The 18,337-nt window shown below is 37.1% G+C and overlaps 2 protein-coding genes across 8 annotated transcripts in view; both read right to left on the reverse strand.

Annotated features, from left to right (window-relative positions):
* Positions 1 to 3,869, reverse strand: part of rpia (ribose 5-phosphate isomerase A (ribose 5-phosphate epimerase)) — an 18,343-nt gene extending 14,474 nt beyond the window's left edge. For 2 of the 4 annotated variants that reach the window (XM_037977713.1, XM_037977710.1), the window contains exon 1: positions 3,670 to 3,869. In XM_037977713.1, coding sequence (XP_037833641.1) covers positions 3,670 to 3,801 — 132 coding nt within the window. In that variant the 5' untranslated portion in view covers positions 3,802 to 3,869. The remainder of the gene's footprint in view (positions 1 to 3,669) is intronic. The other 2 variants (XM_037977711.1, XM_037977712.1) reach the window with 2 other exon arrangements.
* Positions 3,870 to 4,253: 384 nt separating this feature from the next.
* The window catches only part of LOC108228441 (serine/threonine-protein kinase PAK 2), a 30,538-nt gene continuing 16,454 nt past the window's right edge, over positions 4,254 to 18,337 (reverse strand). For all 4 annotated transcript variants that reach the window (XM_037977693.1, XM_037977694.1, XM_037977691.1 and 1 more), the window contains exons 4-15: positions 17,214 to 17,361; positions 17,102 to 17,118; positions 16,904 to 17,014; positions 15,441 to 15,558; positions 15,262 to 15,325; positions 15,043 to 15,091; positions 10,795 to 10,907; positions 10,611 to 10,728; positions 10,353 to 10,452; positions 7,412 to 7,608; positions 6,553 to 6,690; positions 4,254 to 5,526 (exon numbers count right to left, since the gene is read on the reverse strand). In XM_037977693.1, coding sequence (XP_037833621.1) covers positions 5,440 to 5,526; positions 6,553 to 6,690; positions 7,412 to 7,608; positions 10,353 to 10,452; positions 10,611 to 10,728; positions 10,795 to 10,907; positions 15,043 to 15,091; positions 15,262 to 15,325; positions 15,441 to 15,558; positions 16,904 to 17,014; positions 17,102 to 17,118; positions 17,214 to 17,361 — 1,260 coding nt within the window. In that variant the 3' untranslated portion in view covers positions 4,254 to 5,439. The remainder of the gene's footprint in view (positions 5,527 to 6,552; positions 6,691 to 7,411; positions 7,609 to 10,352; positions 10,453 to 10,610; positions 10,729 to 10,794; positions 10,908 to 15,042; positions 15,092 to 15,261; positions 15,326 to 15,440; positions 15,559 to 16,903; positions 17,015 to 17,101; positions 17,119 to 17,213; positions 17,362 to 18,337) is intronic.

Raw genomic sequence — 18,337 nt, forward strand, 5'->3', positions numbered from 1 at the left:
AACACAAATGTTAATGTGAAAGACTCAGGGCCTTTAAACAACAAAATGCCTCCGTTTTGCACTTTATTAAAAAGTAGCATCCACATTTATTTTTTGGGATATAGTATACATTTTTTATATTTTTGTTGACATTTAGTTTTATTTACTAAAGTTATTTGACATTTCTCTTAGTTTTATTTCTTTATCACAACTAACTATACAGGCAGCTACATGTTTTTGTTCAGTAATCTATGCAATTCCAAACGGTGGGGGGGTTCCAAGACAACCGATTAATCGAGAAAATAATCGCCCGATTAATCGATTATTGAAATTATCGTTAGTTGCAGCCCTAATCAGTGTATACACATAAAAGTAACAATAAAATTAGCTTAGACAAATAAATAATTAGGTCAACAAATTAGACTAAGGTTCCTTTTGTTTATCAGTCTGTGTTTTTCTTTGCTTTATTTAGTTAGAAAAATGAGAAACAAGACCAGTAAAGTATTAAAAAGCAATCTTAAACTTATGGAGGAAAAAAACATCCAACCCAAGCTGAAATCGAGTGTGCAAATTGTGGTTGCAAAAAGCAAAAGAAAACTGAAGCTCTTTTTGTTTGGCCAGAAGAAAGTGACACTCAACCAAGAGCACCCCACTGTCCCCAGAGGGACGACCGGGAGGAGAGGGAGGACTCTGTCCCCACATCCTCAAGCTCTGTCACTGGGCCGACATTTGCAGTCACTAGACAAATGAGAAAACATATACTACTAAAAATAGAAAACATTAACAAATGTAGAGGAGTCTTTCATGAAGATTGTGTAGATGATCTCTTCAGTGATAAAATTTTTTATCAGAGTCCGGCAGGCCGAGGCCGAGGCCAAGGCAAAAGACCCTCCCGAGGAGGATCCAGCTCATTCAGAACAAATAAACCTTTTAACAAAGATTTAACATGCTGGACCTGCGGTAAAACAGGCCACCGCTCCTCAAACTGTTTTAAAAACAAAACTCAGGGCCCTCCCAGAGGAGGCTCAACAACAGGGAGAGGACACAGAGGACTTTCAGCATGACTGTCTGCGCCCCATGCTCAAACAAAACAAACTGAATGTGACTCACTTTCTGCTAATGTAGACGTGCTTGATGTTATGAAGCATGGGAATTGTTGAATGAATTGAAGGAAAAGCCCCATATTACTTTGCTGACAAACCTGACTGTGAAGTAACTCACACTTACAGAAAACTGCAGTATGTTTTGACGTCAATCTTTAAACTTTGAGGCCTTAAACTTAACCTTTAGATCCAAAGCCAAAAGGAGTTAAACAGTTAAACTAAATGAATATTTTAACTTGACACGATTCTATTCGACTCTGTTATTTTGTTTTTTACCTTTAGCAATTAACAATACATTGTTGATTTAAGACAAATTCGACATCTTTTGCCACCAGGGTTGAAGCTGAAAACCGTGCACGGTGGAGTGAAAAAGACTCCTTTTTAAAGTCCCCATGCTTGAATTGCTGAAAATTTGTGGCCAGTTTCTGATGGTGGTGACAGGTGCCGAAATAGAACTAATTCAAACTAAGAAAGAAACATCTAAACCCGATCAGGCTAAAATAAATAAAACTACAATTTTTTTAAATTAATATACTATATATTAATATTAAAATATAGTGCATGAATGGGATTCCCATTGACCCTACTTCCTATCTAGCAAAATCAGTTTTCAGGAACCACATTTCGGAGATAGAACAATATCAAAATATTCAATTCTGCTACTTATAATGCCTCTGTGACAGTATTCTACATAACAAGATCAAAGTAACATAAGAGATAACAAAATATAACAAAATTACCCTTATTAAAAACTGAGTTTTTTTAATATAAACAGACAACAAACACCAAATGAAGAAAACACCTTGTTGTACTTCAAATATTTCCAAGGATTTTTAAGTACTTGTATGAACCTTCAAAATAAATTATTACAGGTTGTGTGCACACATAAAATTGAGAATTAATTAGCATCAAGAAGGTAACAAGGTCAACAAATTAGAGTTACAGGTCCTTTTTGTTCACTGGTTAGTGTTTGTCAATGTTTTGTGTGCTGTTTGTTTTTGACTTGTTGTTATATGTGTTAGACAAAAATTAGCTATTTTATAACCTAAAGCTTAATTTTGACTCCTGAAAAGGAATATGGAGTCACACACATACACACACACACGTCACAATACCCCTCTCTCTCTCTCTCACGTCTCTCTCTGTCCCTCCCTGTCCCTCCCTGCCTCTGCCTCTCCCTAACAGGCCTAAGAGCAAGCATCCCAAAGCTGGGGTGTCTTAAAGGCCTTACCGTACAGACAACTGTATAAATGAAACCTAGCATTTTGAATTACGATAACAAAACGGGGAAGGAAAAAGAGAAAACAGATTATTTTCACAATGTTACTCTTTATACCTGATTAGAGAATTAGGTGAGTCTTACCCTGATGGCCATTTTAGAACTGTGGAACGATTTCAACATTTTTCATTTAGAGTATGATATTCACTTAAAGCACATAAATAAAGGATGTATTTCTGTATATACGAAACATAACAATTATGGCAAGATCTGATCTATGGTGTTCCAATGGCGATATCTGATAAAATAACCTAGACAGAAAAAGTAAAACAAGCTTTTGTAAGGTTAAAACAAATGTTGATTCTAACCACAACTAATTCTTCCAGAATAAAATAAAACATTCAGTCTAAACAGTAGAACGCAAATTTACATGACACCTTACTGGTAAATAGCATTTTCCACAACAATCTCCTTGGTCTTCTCAGTGTTCAGAGAGAGGTTGTTTACCTTGCACCAGGAGGCCAGACGACTGACTTCGCAGTTTTAATGGCTGGTGATGCAGATACTATATGTACCAAGTATTGTATTGTTTTCATCTAATGATCAGAGTTATGCCCAATTACTTACTTTCATATTAAAACATTTAGATTCATAGTTTGTGGAACAGTCTGTACTGGATGTAGGATGCTACAGTTCTGCTTCGTGTTTGGGTTGACCACTCTGTGGACCATCAGGGTGGATGCTGAAATATGAGGATAACTTTAAGTTTGAAGTTCTACATCTTTTGATTTGGTTTCATGTACTTTAAAATCTGTAAGAAAAAGTCTATTAGCATCAGATTCTCATCTCAACTTTAAAATAAAAATTGCAGTGAGTCTGAGGTGTCCCATGCAAACCTAAAGGGAGCTTTTGTATCTTACCATCTGCTTCATCCCTGGTATTTTATTCTAGACCTGCTCCAGATGCTCCCATGCAGGACCTCAGCTACCATATACTCACTTTTTTTTCAAGCTTCAAGTAAATTTGCGCCTCTGTGCAAATTTTATTTATTGAAAAGAGCAGGAGTGGCTCTTTTGATTGTAAGGGTTGCAAACACGTACGCGTTCTCTAGCGCAGAACCCAAGACGATGCAGCTACCCAGAATGCTTTGCGCCGCGCTCTAGACCACAGCACAATGCGCTTCAAAATTGTGCAAGTTAAAATCAATGGCGGGCTGTGCGATAATAGGCCAACTCCTCGAGCGTCGAACTAGGCCAGGCTGGGAGAGTATATTACTGTTTAAAACCTTTTCAAATACAGATCACAGAACATCAGGTTATGCACTTGTTTACGTGGTGATATTCAACTTCACCTGAAACTTAACTGTACCTGAACGTGGTTATCCACAGCGGCGTATGCTGCTAGTTTCTTCGCCTCGTCTGCCATGTTAGCAAAAGACTGACGGAACCACCGCAAGTGCTTCTGACTGCTGAGAACCAGTCTGCAAGAAGATAGAAACATCCAAGTTTACAGAAAGACTCCCATTTCTGTCTCATGACGCACACAGTTACGACACACTTTGTACTACCCACAAGAAAGCTGAATGTGGGTGGAGCTAGGGTTGCCATCTTGAATGAGACAATCGTTGCCATCTCGTGGGCCAGTAAAAGAACTACAACTCTAATCTGCAACTCTAACTTAAATGTTTGGTAATTAACTGTTGATGTAAAACCAATTAAAGATGACCTTAGAAAACATAAAAATGGTCGTAACTTAGTCAATTTTACAGATATTGAGCTAGAATTTGTTGTAGTATAAGCTGAGAGTCAAGGTTTGACCAAAACAGTTAGAACTCCATTTCTCATTAGAAGTTGATCTTTATCTAAAATTTGAGCACAAAAGGTGTCAGGTGATATGTATTTCTTTAAAAATTCTAGACCTTTATATTAATCAAGGATTCACAGAGAAATACATTTCATTTTTCAAGTCCAACTTTAATAATAACTTACATATAATACGGATTTTCAATGTATTATTTGGTTTGGAATTCATAATTGATGTTTTCAGGACTAAAGACATCCTAAAAACAATTTCTCTTTTGATGTTAATCAAAAAAATAAAACAAGGATGAAGTATATACTATATTAATAACTGTTAAAATACAGAACATTATACAATATACAAGAGATTTAAAGAAAAATGTAAAAAAAAAACAATTCCTCCAGTTTAACATTGAAACGATTTTGTTTCGTTTTTTTAAGTTTTTGTTGTTCAAACAATAGTAAAAAGTTACAGAAAGCACAGCAAAAGATGAACGGTTTACACAGACAAATGAAAAGCAAGTAAAATAATTTTGTATTTTTTATGGTTTGTGTTTTGTTTATGAAATAAAAAAAGTGCTCAGATTTGTTTGCTTAGATTGTCCCCTCACAAAATTCAACATGCAAAAAAAATTCTGTGAAATTTCAAAAATATCTTAAACCTGGAATTTCCAGCTCCAATAATACATAAAAAAATGTTTTTATACTAAAAAGCATACTTTAAACTGAAGTCTTATATTTTCTGGAATGGTTTGATTTTAGAGATTAAAAGTCAAACAAAGACTGATTTTTTTTTACAGCACAAAGACCACTTTGTTCCATCCTAGTTTAGTTCTTTTGTTCAAACCTACTAGACCAGAAAGAACACATGTAACCAAAAACCACCAGAAAATTTAGTTGCTGAGGTCAAACAGCAGAATTCTAAAATGGAACAATTACCTTTGCATACATTGTAAAAAAAAAAACATTCTAAAAAAAAAATGGTTTTTTTTCCTGTTCTCAGACAATCTCTAAAGGTCTTAAGTTTAAACTTTTGCAGAGGAAGTTAAATAGATTTTAGTAGATCTCTGGCTATAAATCCAGCTTCTGATGTGCAAAATGTTTAGAATGAGGGTGGTCCTGTATCCCTGGGCTGGCCAAACAGACCATGGATGGGGCTTTGGATTAAGGCACCAAGAAGAGATGAATAGATCAGTACATAGACATGAAGAAAAGTGGAGCAGCATTTTATAACAATTAGAAAAACATAAACGCTTGTGGATCTTTGATCATCATATAAACCAGCAGGGGTCTGCTGTCAGCCCATGGCTTTGTTTGAAAAGTCTTTAAACTTGTGGGTTTAACGGTTGCTCTTCATGGCCTCCTTGGCGGCCAGAATGAGTGGAGTGAGACTGGACAGAGGTTTCGCCAGCTTTAGGAATGGATCCTAACAAAAGAACAAACAGAGAACAACATTAATTGAGATATTAAATCAAGTTTTAGAATCAACATTAGACCAAACAGAACATCAGTCACAACATGTCTACAGTCTAAGCCAGCAGGTTAAAGACATTATCTTAAATTACAAGAAGAATAAAAGTACATTTCATGATTTACTTTTTTTAAATACATTTTTAAATTACTCAGCATTTCAATTTGAGGAACCCTACCTCTGAAAGAGGGGCAGAGATGACAAAATTTTAATCACATCTACAAGATTATTGGAAGTCTTAGAAAAAATGCGGAGCATCAAACACTGGATCTGTCAGCGATCAGAGTATTTATTGGAAATTACTCTCAGCTCCTAGCGCACCAAAGTTTAGCTCACTGCTTGTAAAACTGACTGGGTTAAAGCTAATTTTGTGTTGGGTAATGCTGATGAGCTATAATGACTATCTTGAATTGAACTGAATCCAGAGGTAAAATCAGTTGTAGATCCAATGATTATTTCCTGAAAGTTTCACAAAAATTCATCCAGTGGTTCATGAGATACTGCTAACACACATACAGTTTTGACTAACAGTTGCCACTAAAGTTATAAGTGAAGTTATGCAGTGCAGCAGCATGGGGAGGCAGTGATTAGAGCGTCGCATCCCAGCTAGAAGGTTGCTGGATCAACTCCCAGCTTGGGCCTTTCTGGATGGAGTTTGCATGTTCTCCTCATGCACATGTAGGTTTCCTCCCACGGACCAAAAATAAAATCAATAAAAAATGTGAAACTGAAATCTACAGCAGACAAAACTGTTCAGTGGAGCTTTACTTATTTCATTTTCAAACACGCTTCAGGAAGAAATGAAGCCCCGTGTCACAAATCTTTCCATGTAGTTGGCAAAGAAATGACAATAATTTGGACCTCTGGTGGGGGTGGGCTGGGGGGTGAGTGTTTAGAAAAAATTAGTTCCTTTTAAAACTGAACAGTGGTTTCAGTTATCTTCTGTTTCAGCCTGAATCAAAAGAAGAGTACTTGTTGTACCTGCAGTAATTCTCTGCCTGAGCCTCGTTTCTCCACATCCATCTCCAGACAGCGGGACAAGAAAGATTTGAAGACAGGAGATAACTTCTCTGGATTTTGCAGCTCAGGAGTCCCATTGGTGGCAATTAAATACAACGCCTAAAACAACAGGAACAGCATGGTTAGAAAACCTGAAGAAACTGATCTTGATTCCACTGTAACAATATTTCCTTACACTTTATGTTTTTGTTTATAATATTAATCAAATGTGATTGATGATCAAATTATGGCTTTATGTAGCATATAAGTCATGAATGTAGACAGCTCTGTGAAGTTTTGTTGTAAAGCAATTTGAATTTAAGTTAAATGCAAAAATCAACCTGCTGACATGCTTCAAACTCCTGCTATCAGAGATACTGATAGAATATTGTTTATCTTTTTTACTATTTTCTTTCTGGCTATTATTTATTTAAATCTACCAGGCATGCACTTACATTTGCATGTATTTTGTTATTAGCTATTGCTCAAACTAAAGAAAGGTGAAGGGGATGGTTCAACATAAAAAGGTTTAATGAGAAATAACACAAGTTGTGGACCTAGTTGTTCAGTCTTAAATGTTATTCATACGATGATGCAAATAAAAAGGTATGAAACGACTAAAGTCTTAATGATTTCTTCTAACAATTTAAATATTGGTGCAAAACATTAAAGGGATACTGAAAGCCAATGGGATTCAGGTTTGGACAAATGTTTTAAAAATGACATTATTCAAAATGTGTTGTGCAAAGAAAGTGATGGAAGCAGCTACTTTACATCTTCCACACAAAATGTCAGACAAACCTGGATACAGAAATAGTTCTTTGTCCCAGGAAACACTCACCCTGAGAGGATTCTCATTTAGATATGGGGGCTCTCCCTCCACCATCTCTATGGCCATGATCCCTAAAGACCAAATGTCCACTTTGGGTCCATAAGCTTTTCGGGTCACCACCTCCGGAGCCATCCAGTATGGAGTCCCTACCATGGTACTACGCTTGCTCTGTTCAGGAGTGATCTGGGCACAGAAGCCAAAATCAGCTGAAAAAAGACAAAGAAAAACTGGGTTGAATTTCATGAATTTATCTCACATGTTAAAGTCATACTTTCATTATAGCTTTCATTATGTCTTAGTTTGGTTTTCCTGGTGGAGTTTTCTCCAGGGGGGCTATAAGTCCAATATAGACATATACCAAAACATATACTAAAGTATCACCCCAGTGTATTTACATGGATTAAAAACAACAGAAGCAACATTATAATGTACATGTAAATGCACAAGTGCTTCCTGAACACACCAATACGTACAAAGACGGAGATCTCCCAAGGCACAAGCCTGTAGGGCACATTTAGCATTTATAAGACCTGTTTTCTCCCTTATTTTTCAAAACTTTACCGGAGAAAATACGTCAAAGCTTGTTTTATAGTGAGAGCACTCACTACGTCACGTATTCTGCACATACAATATAATGAAAATCAGATGTCTCACTCCTATTAGAATTCAAATCCAAATATTTTAACAGTTTTTTTAGCATAAATTTTCTTAAACTAATTATGAACTTTGAACTTATTTATTACCTTGTGTATGTAACTTAGTCACATAATGAACTTATTGCTGTCTTTGAATAAAAGGCAGCTCACCCGCGGCTCGACCTTTCAATCAGGTGAACTTTATGACAGACGAATGTGACGTCAGCCCGTGGCGGGAGGCCCACGCTCTGGCAGTGGTCCCACCCTCCAAATTAAGCTGCAGTCAGCTCTGGGCGCAGGAGAGGTGCGCCCAGAACGGTCCTATCTCTTGTGTTGAAGAGGAGCTACTGTGCATGTACAACTTTTAATGAGAGTCTATGGGCAAAGAGTTTTGCGCCCCGGGGTGGAAATACATCACCAATCAGACAACGTTGATGAACGAAACAACTTTACTTATCATTAACTAGAAAATATTTATTTTACACAACTAAAAATATGCATACATATATTTCAAAATATTTTTATTTTATTTTTTATTAAAATAATTTATTTTTTTATTTTTTACGTCTTATTCAAGGTAATGTGAGTGGGGCGGCAACCTTGCGCCCTCTATTGGCCAGCCACCACTGGCTAGGACCCACATGGGTCAGGGATCCATACTAAGGAGTTCAAGGTCACAAGACCCCGTGAGCTCCAACTCTGCAACAGTGTACAGCAGCAAGTCAAACTTCACAGCTGGACTCCCGATGGGTCAAGAAATTGGCATTTGGAAGTCAAGGTCACAAGAGCCCGTGTGCACTAGCTCTGAAACTGTATAGAGCAGCAAGGTCAAACTTCACAGCTGGACTCTTCATGTGTCCAGAATCTTTATGATGCTTGTCTACAACTGATCAGCTTTTGGAGACATCTTGATTCAGTATAAACGCACAAAATGGCAGTCCCCTCAAAGTTTCTCCAGGGACTTTCTAATTTTAATTGGTGTGTGTGTTTTCATGAATTCATTTAGATTAGCTCTTATCATGTTGGCCTATTATTAAAATGTTTTTAACTCTTAGCTGGCCTTCGGTACTCTTAGTTAGCCTTCCCGTACCTGTAGTTTAATTTAGATTTAACTTTATCATAATTTCATTTAGATTATTTTAGCTCATATGTGTCTTATTTAGTGTCTCATGTTTTAGATATGTTTAGGTTTATGATTCCATTTAGATTATCTTACCTCATATTTTAGATATTGTTGTGTGTGTTTTATGACTCTGTATTTTTATGTTCACATTTTGTAAAGCACTTTGAATCGCCTTGTTGATGAAGTGCTATATAAATAAATTTAACATGACTTGACTGATACAAAATAAGTGGAAAATTTTTAAATTTATGAACACATTTTCTAGGGTGTCAATGCAGCTGCTGTCCAAAAATTGCCTACATTTTGATGTATGAAGTGTGTAAGCTGTTTAAAGAGAACCAAAACAAAAGTTTATAGGTGCTGCCAGTGGCTCATTATGGTCACCATGGTAACCACACCTGTGTCTGTCACTCCCTGACTGCCAAGTTAATAAGAGGCAGAATAAAATAAACTGAAAAATAAGTGTCAAACAAACAGTCGTGTAAAAACTGTAAATCAAGCCTCAAAAATTCTTCAACCATGTGTAACATAAGACTGATGGTCACAAGTAAATAAAATGAAAACTTACTTTCTGCGGAAAAATCCAATCTCAAAATGTAAGTTCTGACATGTAAAAAACTTTCTGTCCTGAGAGGGTTGTATTTTCTCATATGGGTCAGAAAAATCCAGTTTATCTATTTTTTTTTTTTTCCTGGTAGTATTTTGAAAATTTTGTCTACTTTATACATAACAAGTACATAACAAGTACTTTATACAGAACCAAGTCATAATGCATTATTCTCATTAGAGTAGTATGTTTTGTTTGGGGTATATTTTGCATGTTTTATTTTAAAAAAGCACAACAAAATACGGGACGAAAACCTTTTAACAGAATACTAATATCCAGGGGTACAGAGGGTGCTACAGCAACCCTTGTAGATAGGAAATAAAATGATGAAATAGAAAAATGAAAGAATGGTTAAAAACACAAAAAAAAAATATACACTAGTGTTATGCAAGTTTATAATTCTAATTTTATTTTTATGACTACTTATTAGGGAAATTCAGTTCCTGTCTGGTGCAGTACAGCTTTTCTTACAGCATCCCCTATGTAAAACACATTCCTACAGCTATATATAAGGGCATAAATCAGTGTGTCTTTTCAGTTTCGAAGGATTTTTTGAGAAGTGAAAATGTGTGTGTTTGTCCTCACTGAGTTTGACTGATCCGTCCATTCCTAGGAGTACATTGTCACTCTTGATGTCTCTGTGGATGACCTGGTTGGCATGAAGAAACTCCAAAGCTTGAAGGACCTGAACACACACAAGTATATACAATTAGACAAACAGTTCCAGCAGGAAATGTTTTCTCATAGTTGTGGGTCTACATTATTCTACTGAATTAAAAGTAGTGCCTTCTATTATGAATTACTAAACACAAGTGCTTCTGACAGGTTTTATATTCGAGTTACCTCTCTGCAGACTGCAGCAATCTGAGCTTCGTCCATGCACGTCTCTGTCACAACATCAGTCAGAGATCCACCCGCCAGGTACTCCATTACCACAAAAAGTTCATCTCCAACCAGGAAACTAAACACAGACTTAGTGATGTGAATTGTTCCCTTTACATTTGTCTACAGTAGGTGTCAAAGTTACCTGTCCAGGAAGTTTACAATGTTTGGGTTCTTTAGCTCCTTCATGACCAGGATCTCATTGATAATTAGCTCTTTCTTTGGCTGCTTCTGTAGATTGATCTGTTTGATGGCCACCTGTAAAAATACGACATCCTGTAAATATGTTTCTGCAGACAAACACATTCTATCAGGGCAGTTGGATTTGTATTTAAAGTCCTAAAATGTGAACTTTAAAAACAGATTTATTTTAAACTGATTCTGTACTACAACAGAACTTTTGTTCAACTTTTCTTCTCTTCTAGAATTCCGCCGCTCAAGGTGGCTGCATGTTGGAGTAGCTCTGTTACATTCTTTCTGAGATATTGCTTTGGAAAATTTTAATTCCTCCTTTTTCTACTTGTAAATCACTTTTTTTTAAAGATTATTTCCTCTGGTATCGGATGCTGTGCAGCTACAAGGATTTTTTACTGAAACCTTTTACTTTTGGACATCTTGTTATGATGCGTAACCATAACAACAAGGTGGCTTTTTTCCCAATCAGGAGCAGCTGATTAACATCTTTTACTCTTCAGTGTTAAACATGAAGAACCCTGAAGTCCATTCATGGCCAGAACCAAGCACACCGCCTGTAAATCTACCGGAGGTAAAGCTCCCAGGAAGCAGCTCGCCACCAAAGCCGCCCACTGGAGCGCCTCGGCCACCAGCCAAGTGAAGAAGCCTCACCTCTACAGGATCGGTACCGTGGCTCTCAGGGAGATCCACCACTACCAGAAGTCCAGTGGCAACCACAGAGAAAAGAGCAAGGAAACTAAATTTCACAGAGGCAGAAATTGATGTGCCGGTGACAAGGTGGAGAATAGAAAAAATATAATTTTTGGGAGCCACAGTAGTGGCTTTACAAATAAAAGGAAGCATTGTGAGCGGCAACACGTTATTTCCACTGTTAATTCAGTGAGTGGGAAAGGAGGACCATGGCCGAGGTGAAGAAAAGTGAAAAGTGAAATTTATTTTTATAGCACTTTTCAGCAACAAGGCGATTCAAAGTGCTTTACAACACAGAAACAACAATAGGGTACATAATCAAATACAACAGGTACAATCAAATACAGCATAGAAACATCATAATCAAATATAGATCAATCATGTATAGTCTAAATGAAATATAGGATAATCTAAATGAAATCATGAAACTAAATGTGTCTAAAACATGAGCTAAAACAGTCAAAATTGTAGCTAAAATAATCTAAATAAAATCATGATGAAGTTAAAGCTGAAATAAACAACAATCAGGCTAAGACAGTCAACATATGAGCTAAGATAAACTAAACTAAACTAAATGTACAGGAAGGCTAAATAAGCTAACATAAACTGAAACATGACAATGCTAAGCTAAGGGTACCAAGAGACTAACTAACTAACAGTACCAAGGCCCGCTAACAGCCGTCATTATAATTACTAAGATACTAAGATAGTGAAGGGGGGAGTGGGAAAACAGGGATGACTCTGAAAGAGCGGAAAGTGTGTGTGTAGAGGCGGTGGAAGACGATGTGGTGCGTGTTGTATGAGTGTGCATGTGTGTGTGAGCGTGTGTGTTTGTAGAGAGGTCAATGAATCACGTCACAGAGGCCATTGTCTTTGATAATATGATGGAATGTTTATCAGCCAGCCCAGAGCAGATCCACAGATGTCCTCAGGCAGAGGGAGCAGAGCATCTTGTTTACATAAAATTCCGAGGAGAAATTTCAAGATAGCTGACCAAGGTCAGCCTAGGGGAGCCAAATTCGCAAACAGTAATTGTTTTGGTTCAGGCAGACATTGTGTTTTCTGTCATCCTTGAAAGTCTTTCTGATACTTCTCAATGGCGAATCCAAACAGCCAAATTTCAGGTCCATTATGCCTGATTCGAGCGAACACCTTCCTCAAGATGTAACCCATATTATGAGTTCCAGAACCGCAATTCAGTCCAACTTGCGATTCAGCTCCCGTAACCACACAGTTTGATTGTTGACCGCCGAACCCATCAAACGAATTTGACGATAAGTCACGTAACTGCTTAATCCAAACAGCAGAAATCCTGTTATCAAATATGTCAAGATCTTCCAAAGACACAAATTGTCAGACAAACAATTATTCAATTTCCTCCAGGAATCCATTGTGTATCCAGCAAAAAAATGTCCCCTTGGGTAAGTCAGAGCTCTCCCAAGTTTTGTCTTACCGTCAAGAAAATTTGATCAATTGCGTTGAGAGACCAGCTGACCAGATCCATGGTTTAAAAATTTTGGAGTTTATGTCTTTTACATATTCCGAAAGAGGCTCCGAAAGAAAGCAGGGCAGAGTTCAGGAGACAGAGAGAAAAGAAAACACCATCGCCTTCCACCAGGAGCAGAGAGAAAAAGTGGTCAGATTTTAGGGTGGAGGCAAAAAAGCAACAAACCGGCCACCGCCAGAACATGTCAGCCACAAGTGGGGGTAAGGGAACTGACATCTTTTGAAAGATGGATGGCCGGTGTCGTGCTGAAAAGTGGTAGTCTGTGCCACCACGAGGGAGCACGCACAGGTGTGTGCAGTATTAAAGTGTGCCTCTTCTACGCTCTGAGGGTTTGAAAAGGTGGTTAGGAGGCTGATGGGGTAGCCACTGTCCCCTCATGTGTTAATCTGTGGTACACATCACCCTGGTGATCATCCAGGGAGAGGAATGTGATGGTGAGAAAATTTTGGCTTAAAGGCCTTTTTTATTTGAAAGGTTCTTATGGCTCACCAGCGGAAGCATAAATAATACTGCTGTTTTGAAAGCTTATGATAAAGTCAATCTAAGATTAAGGTTTGATTATGGAGTGAAATTAAATATCTGAGACAAATCATGATGCAGAGTGGCTTCAAGTCCCCACTTCACCATCTGTGTCGTCAGTTTCTCCCGTCTCCAAAACAAGCATATATGGTACACATGGCTCAGAGTTTGTGCGAGGGACCGCATTTTCCCATCAAGTTTGTGTTTAATACATCCCAAACTTTGCGTGGAAAGTGACGTACACAAGTTTCAGGCCCCGTTTTGTGCATATGCTAGTTTTATAAATGGTGAAGATGCTGCCTGAAGCTGGTAAGAGTGTGCCATTATCCACAGTGAAACAAGTACTGTATCGACATGGGCTGAAAGGCCACTTAGCCAGGAAGAAGCCATTACTTCAAAAGAAAAAAACCCAGATTAATGTTTGCAAATGCACACAGGGACAAAGACCTTAATTTTTGGAGACATGTCCTATGGTCGGACAGAACTAAAATTGAACTGTTTGGCCATAATGACCATCGTTATGTTTGGAGGAAAAAGGGGGAAGCTTGCAAGCCCATGAGAACACCATCTTGACTGTAAAACACGGTGGTGGCAGCATTATGTTGTAGGCTTGTTTTGCTGCAGGAGGGACTGGTGCACTTCACAAAATAGATGGCATCATGAGGAAAGAACATTATATGGAAATACTGCAGCAACATCTCGAGACATCAGCCAGGAAGTTAAAGCTTGGGCACAAATGGGTCTTCTAATTGGGCAATGACCCGAAGCATACTGCCAAACTGGTTACAAAGTGGCTTAAGGATAACATTGTCAATGTTTTGGAGTGGCCATCACAAAGCCCTGATCTCAATCCTATCAAACATTTATGGGCAAAGCTAAAAAGCCATGTGCAAGCAAGGCAGCCTACAAACATAGCTCAGTTACACCAGTTCTAGTACCAAATAGTAATGAAGTGTGTGTAAACGTTTGACTTTGAAGAAAGTAAGAACAATTGCCTTAAAACATTCTCTCTCTAATTATTCTGGCATTTAGTAAATAGAAATAATTTTGAAAATCCTAATTGACCTAAAACAGGAGAAATTTATTCTGATTTCACATCATACAGTGTGAAAAAAAATGTCTTAGAATCATGTATTTTTATATAGTGTATGTAAACTTCTGGTTTCAACTATATATTGATTTCTTTCTGAAAGTTTCATTAAAATCTGCCCAGTGGTTTATGAGATATTTTGCAGACAGACACACACTCCCAAGCAAAAACATTCTTGCCTTTTTGCCTTTATCAGTGGACAGTAAAAAAACACCAAAACAAACCTAAATTTTATAACTACACCTAAAAATGAGTATTCTTTGAGTGAAAGCCCCACCATGGAGCTACAAATATCCACACAATCGCAATCTGTTTATACAGTTGAACTAAACCAGATCATAAAAACTGATGAGTTTTTATGGACGCAGAAACATGAAATGAAGAACACTCACCTCTTGTCCTGTGGCAACATCAATGGCTGTGTAAACTGTGCCTGATGCCCTGTTAATTTAAAAAAATAATATAAAAATGACAATAAATAAATACATTCAAAGATTTTTCTCTTTTTTTCCTCCTGTTGCAAAGTCTGTACATATCTGGTCACTTTGCTACACATTGTCTCTCAAAAGTTTGACTTTTTAAATTTTAATATAGCTTGAAGTCTAACTCACCCCTGGCCGATCTTTTCATAACGAGTATATTTCTTTTTTGGATCTCCCACACTGACGATTGTTCCTGAGAATCACAAAAAAAAAAAAAGAAAGAAACACAAATGGGGCCTAAAACAAACAAATTTCTACCTTTAATGTGTTATTTTCTTTGCATATATCTGGGAGTGTGTTTTATGTACTTAGTTTCTCCATGATCTCCACATCGGTCAGCCTGCTATCCTTCCTAGTCTGTCTTTCAGATAGCTTCGAGGCATTATCAGTCTCTGTTGTTGGGTTAATCACTGACCTTGTGTACACCTTAAAACAAAGAAAGACTATTGCTTTAGATCATTCTAAGTTGCTTGTCTAGACCAGGGGTCTGCAATCTGCAGCTCTGGGGCCATATGTGGCTGTTTTGTCCCTCTGCAGCAGCTCTCTGGCGCTTTCACCAAAAATATTGAGGGAATGAATAACATTTATATTTATAGCCACAACTGAAAAGGTGAGTTTTAGCAATTTACTGGTCCAATTTTCTGCATGTATGTGTATAAAATTTCTGTGACAGAATGATTAATTCTGTCACAGAATTAATTTTTTTTGATTTCCTGTTTGTGGTTTTTTGCATATTTATTTTGGATCAGCTATGGGCAATGGCAAGAAAGTTTGATTCAGAGGCTGACTGGCTGCAATTTTGTCACTTTCAAAATCCATTAAAGCTGCAAAACTCAATAACTGTTTATCTCAGATCACTAAGTGTCTAAACGACTAAGAGTTTTTGTCAAGCCATTAAATCTCTTTCTGGCAACATAAACTGATCAGAAATGCCACCACAATTATTTGATCTCACTATACTAAACAATTATGGATTAATTTCCAAACTCTGTATTTTAGCTAAAATTTTAAAAAGTTTGTGAATAATTAAATCAAGGAGTACTTGGGTTCTTTAATATTTTATCTTCTCATCAATCTGGCTTCAGGAAACAACACAGCACAGTGACTGCTTCAGTAGAGGTTTTTAATGATGTTGTTGAAACAATGGATGCCAAAGACTGTGTTGCACTTTACTTAGACCTGACAAAAGCATTTGATACTGTATTTGGTATCTTATGCCATAAGCTCTCAGATCTCAGCTTTTCACATAATACCGTCAGCTGCTTCTCTAACTACCTCTCAGGTCAAAGGCAATGTGTTCAGTACAATGGTCTTTCATCAAGCGATTCAATGGTTCGGTTTCTCTTACTCTGCTCCTGTAACACCTTGCAACAGGATTCAAAGTGGTCCAGTTTGATTTCTTTAGTGGATTATAAGTGTTTAAGAACTCCTGAAAGGTCTTTGCAAATTTGTTGATGTTTTTAGTATTTTACCCTGCTCTACTTGAAACTTTGATTTAATTTCATTGTACTGTTATTTAATTTTGAGGCTTTGGTCTAATTTTATTTAGTGAAAGAAGGAGCAGAAATGGCTATAAATTGTAAAGATTGCAGACCACAGGCTTAGACAAATTTAGCCTTCCCTTTTTGGTAAAAAGAAAAAAAATCTTAAATAACTTCATCTGGAATGCAGTAAACCAATAAAGTCAGACGGTATATTGGTGTACAGTATAATAAGCAATTTGCTGTCTCACTTGCATAAAAAAATAGATAAAACAAAATATGCAACTCACGGATATTGTGTGTTCTGGCCGTGGAGCAACAACTGGGGGTGGAGCATCATCATCATCATCATCATCCCCATCTTTGCCTGAAGGAGATGTGGACGTACCTTGTTTACCTGGCTGCATTAAAACAAAATGATGGACATTCAGTCTGTTGAATGCAAGTAAAAGTCATTGGTAGAACAAATATTGAACAAAGTTACTCACCAACTGTGAACCTTTATCTAAAAAAAGAGAAAAAATAAAGAAAACCAAAATTTAAACACATCAGAGTCTGACTGTGCACAAATACAGAGCTGCTGACAAGAAGAAAACTAACCCGAGGCAGAAAAACTGAGGTATTTCTGTTTTCCACTGGAGGAGTCGTAGAACTTCAGGACGTCTAGAACAACCTGGGGATTCTGCTGCTGTTCTGATTTACTGATGTTGGAGGTCTGAAGGAGACGGGCCCACTGCTCAGGCATACCCTAGAAACAATAAACACCATGATCTGTATCTACACATCAAAGGAAGCACATTTAAGGCAAAATAAACAAGCCTGAATGAAGCGTGAATTTAAGTTTTTAAACTTAGCAGCAGCTTTTGGTTTCTATCATATAATATTAAACTTCCAAAACAAGAAATTATCTTATAAATTTGAGAAATTCTGGAATAAACTACAGTTATTCAGTTAAAACACTGCATTCCTGTTTCATAATTTTTACAAGAACAGGAAATGGATGGGACTTTCCCTGCGTCTTCACAGTGAATTCATCAAGAGATTAGATCAACATTTCTGGAGTATTACCTCCAGTTTCTCTTTGCATGTGGTTGCAACAGCAGGATAAAGAATAGATTTATAGAGAAAGCTGCAAGAGCAGCTGACTCCATTATGAATTTGTGCTTATATGCCTACGTTAGATGCAACAAAAAAGCAAGTAAAAGTAATTTATAGAGCTGCAGATAAATCTTCCCCAACACTTACACTTAAATAAAAAAACCTGCACCACACACACAAAGCAGATGTTAAAATGAGATCAAGTGTTGCTTGTTTTATATACATTAGGTGTGACTTAATGAAATGTTTATACTACAGAGCCTACCCATCTTAATTTCATCTGTAATAATTCTACTGTTACTTATGTCTCCTTTCAACTGTATTTTCGCACATTGTCCTCTGATTCGCCTATTCTTGTAACTGTCCTTGGGTGTCCTGGAAGGTGCTTTTTAAATAAAATGATGATTATTATTATTTTTATTATTATTAAAAGAGACTCATCAAGAACTAGAGAAGTTGCATTTCCTGCGAAAATGCAGTGTGAATGCTTTTTTTGCTGAATGATTTTGCTGAAAGCGGCTGAAGATATGCTGAACAGCTGAAGTTTAATGAAAACGCAAAAAGTGAAACAGCAGCTAATTTGAAGATTTGCATAAGATAGAAGAACAAAAGCTGAAAGAAGCAGA

The sequence above is a fragment of the Kryptolebias marmoratus genome, linkage group LG10, assembly GCF_001649575.2.
Source record: "Kryptolebias marmoratus isolate JLee-2015 linkage group LG10, ASM164957v2, whole genome shotgun sequence".
NCBI lineage: Eukaryota > Metazoa > Chordata > Actinopteri > Cyprinodontiformes > Rivulidae > Kryptolebias > Kryptolebias marmoratus.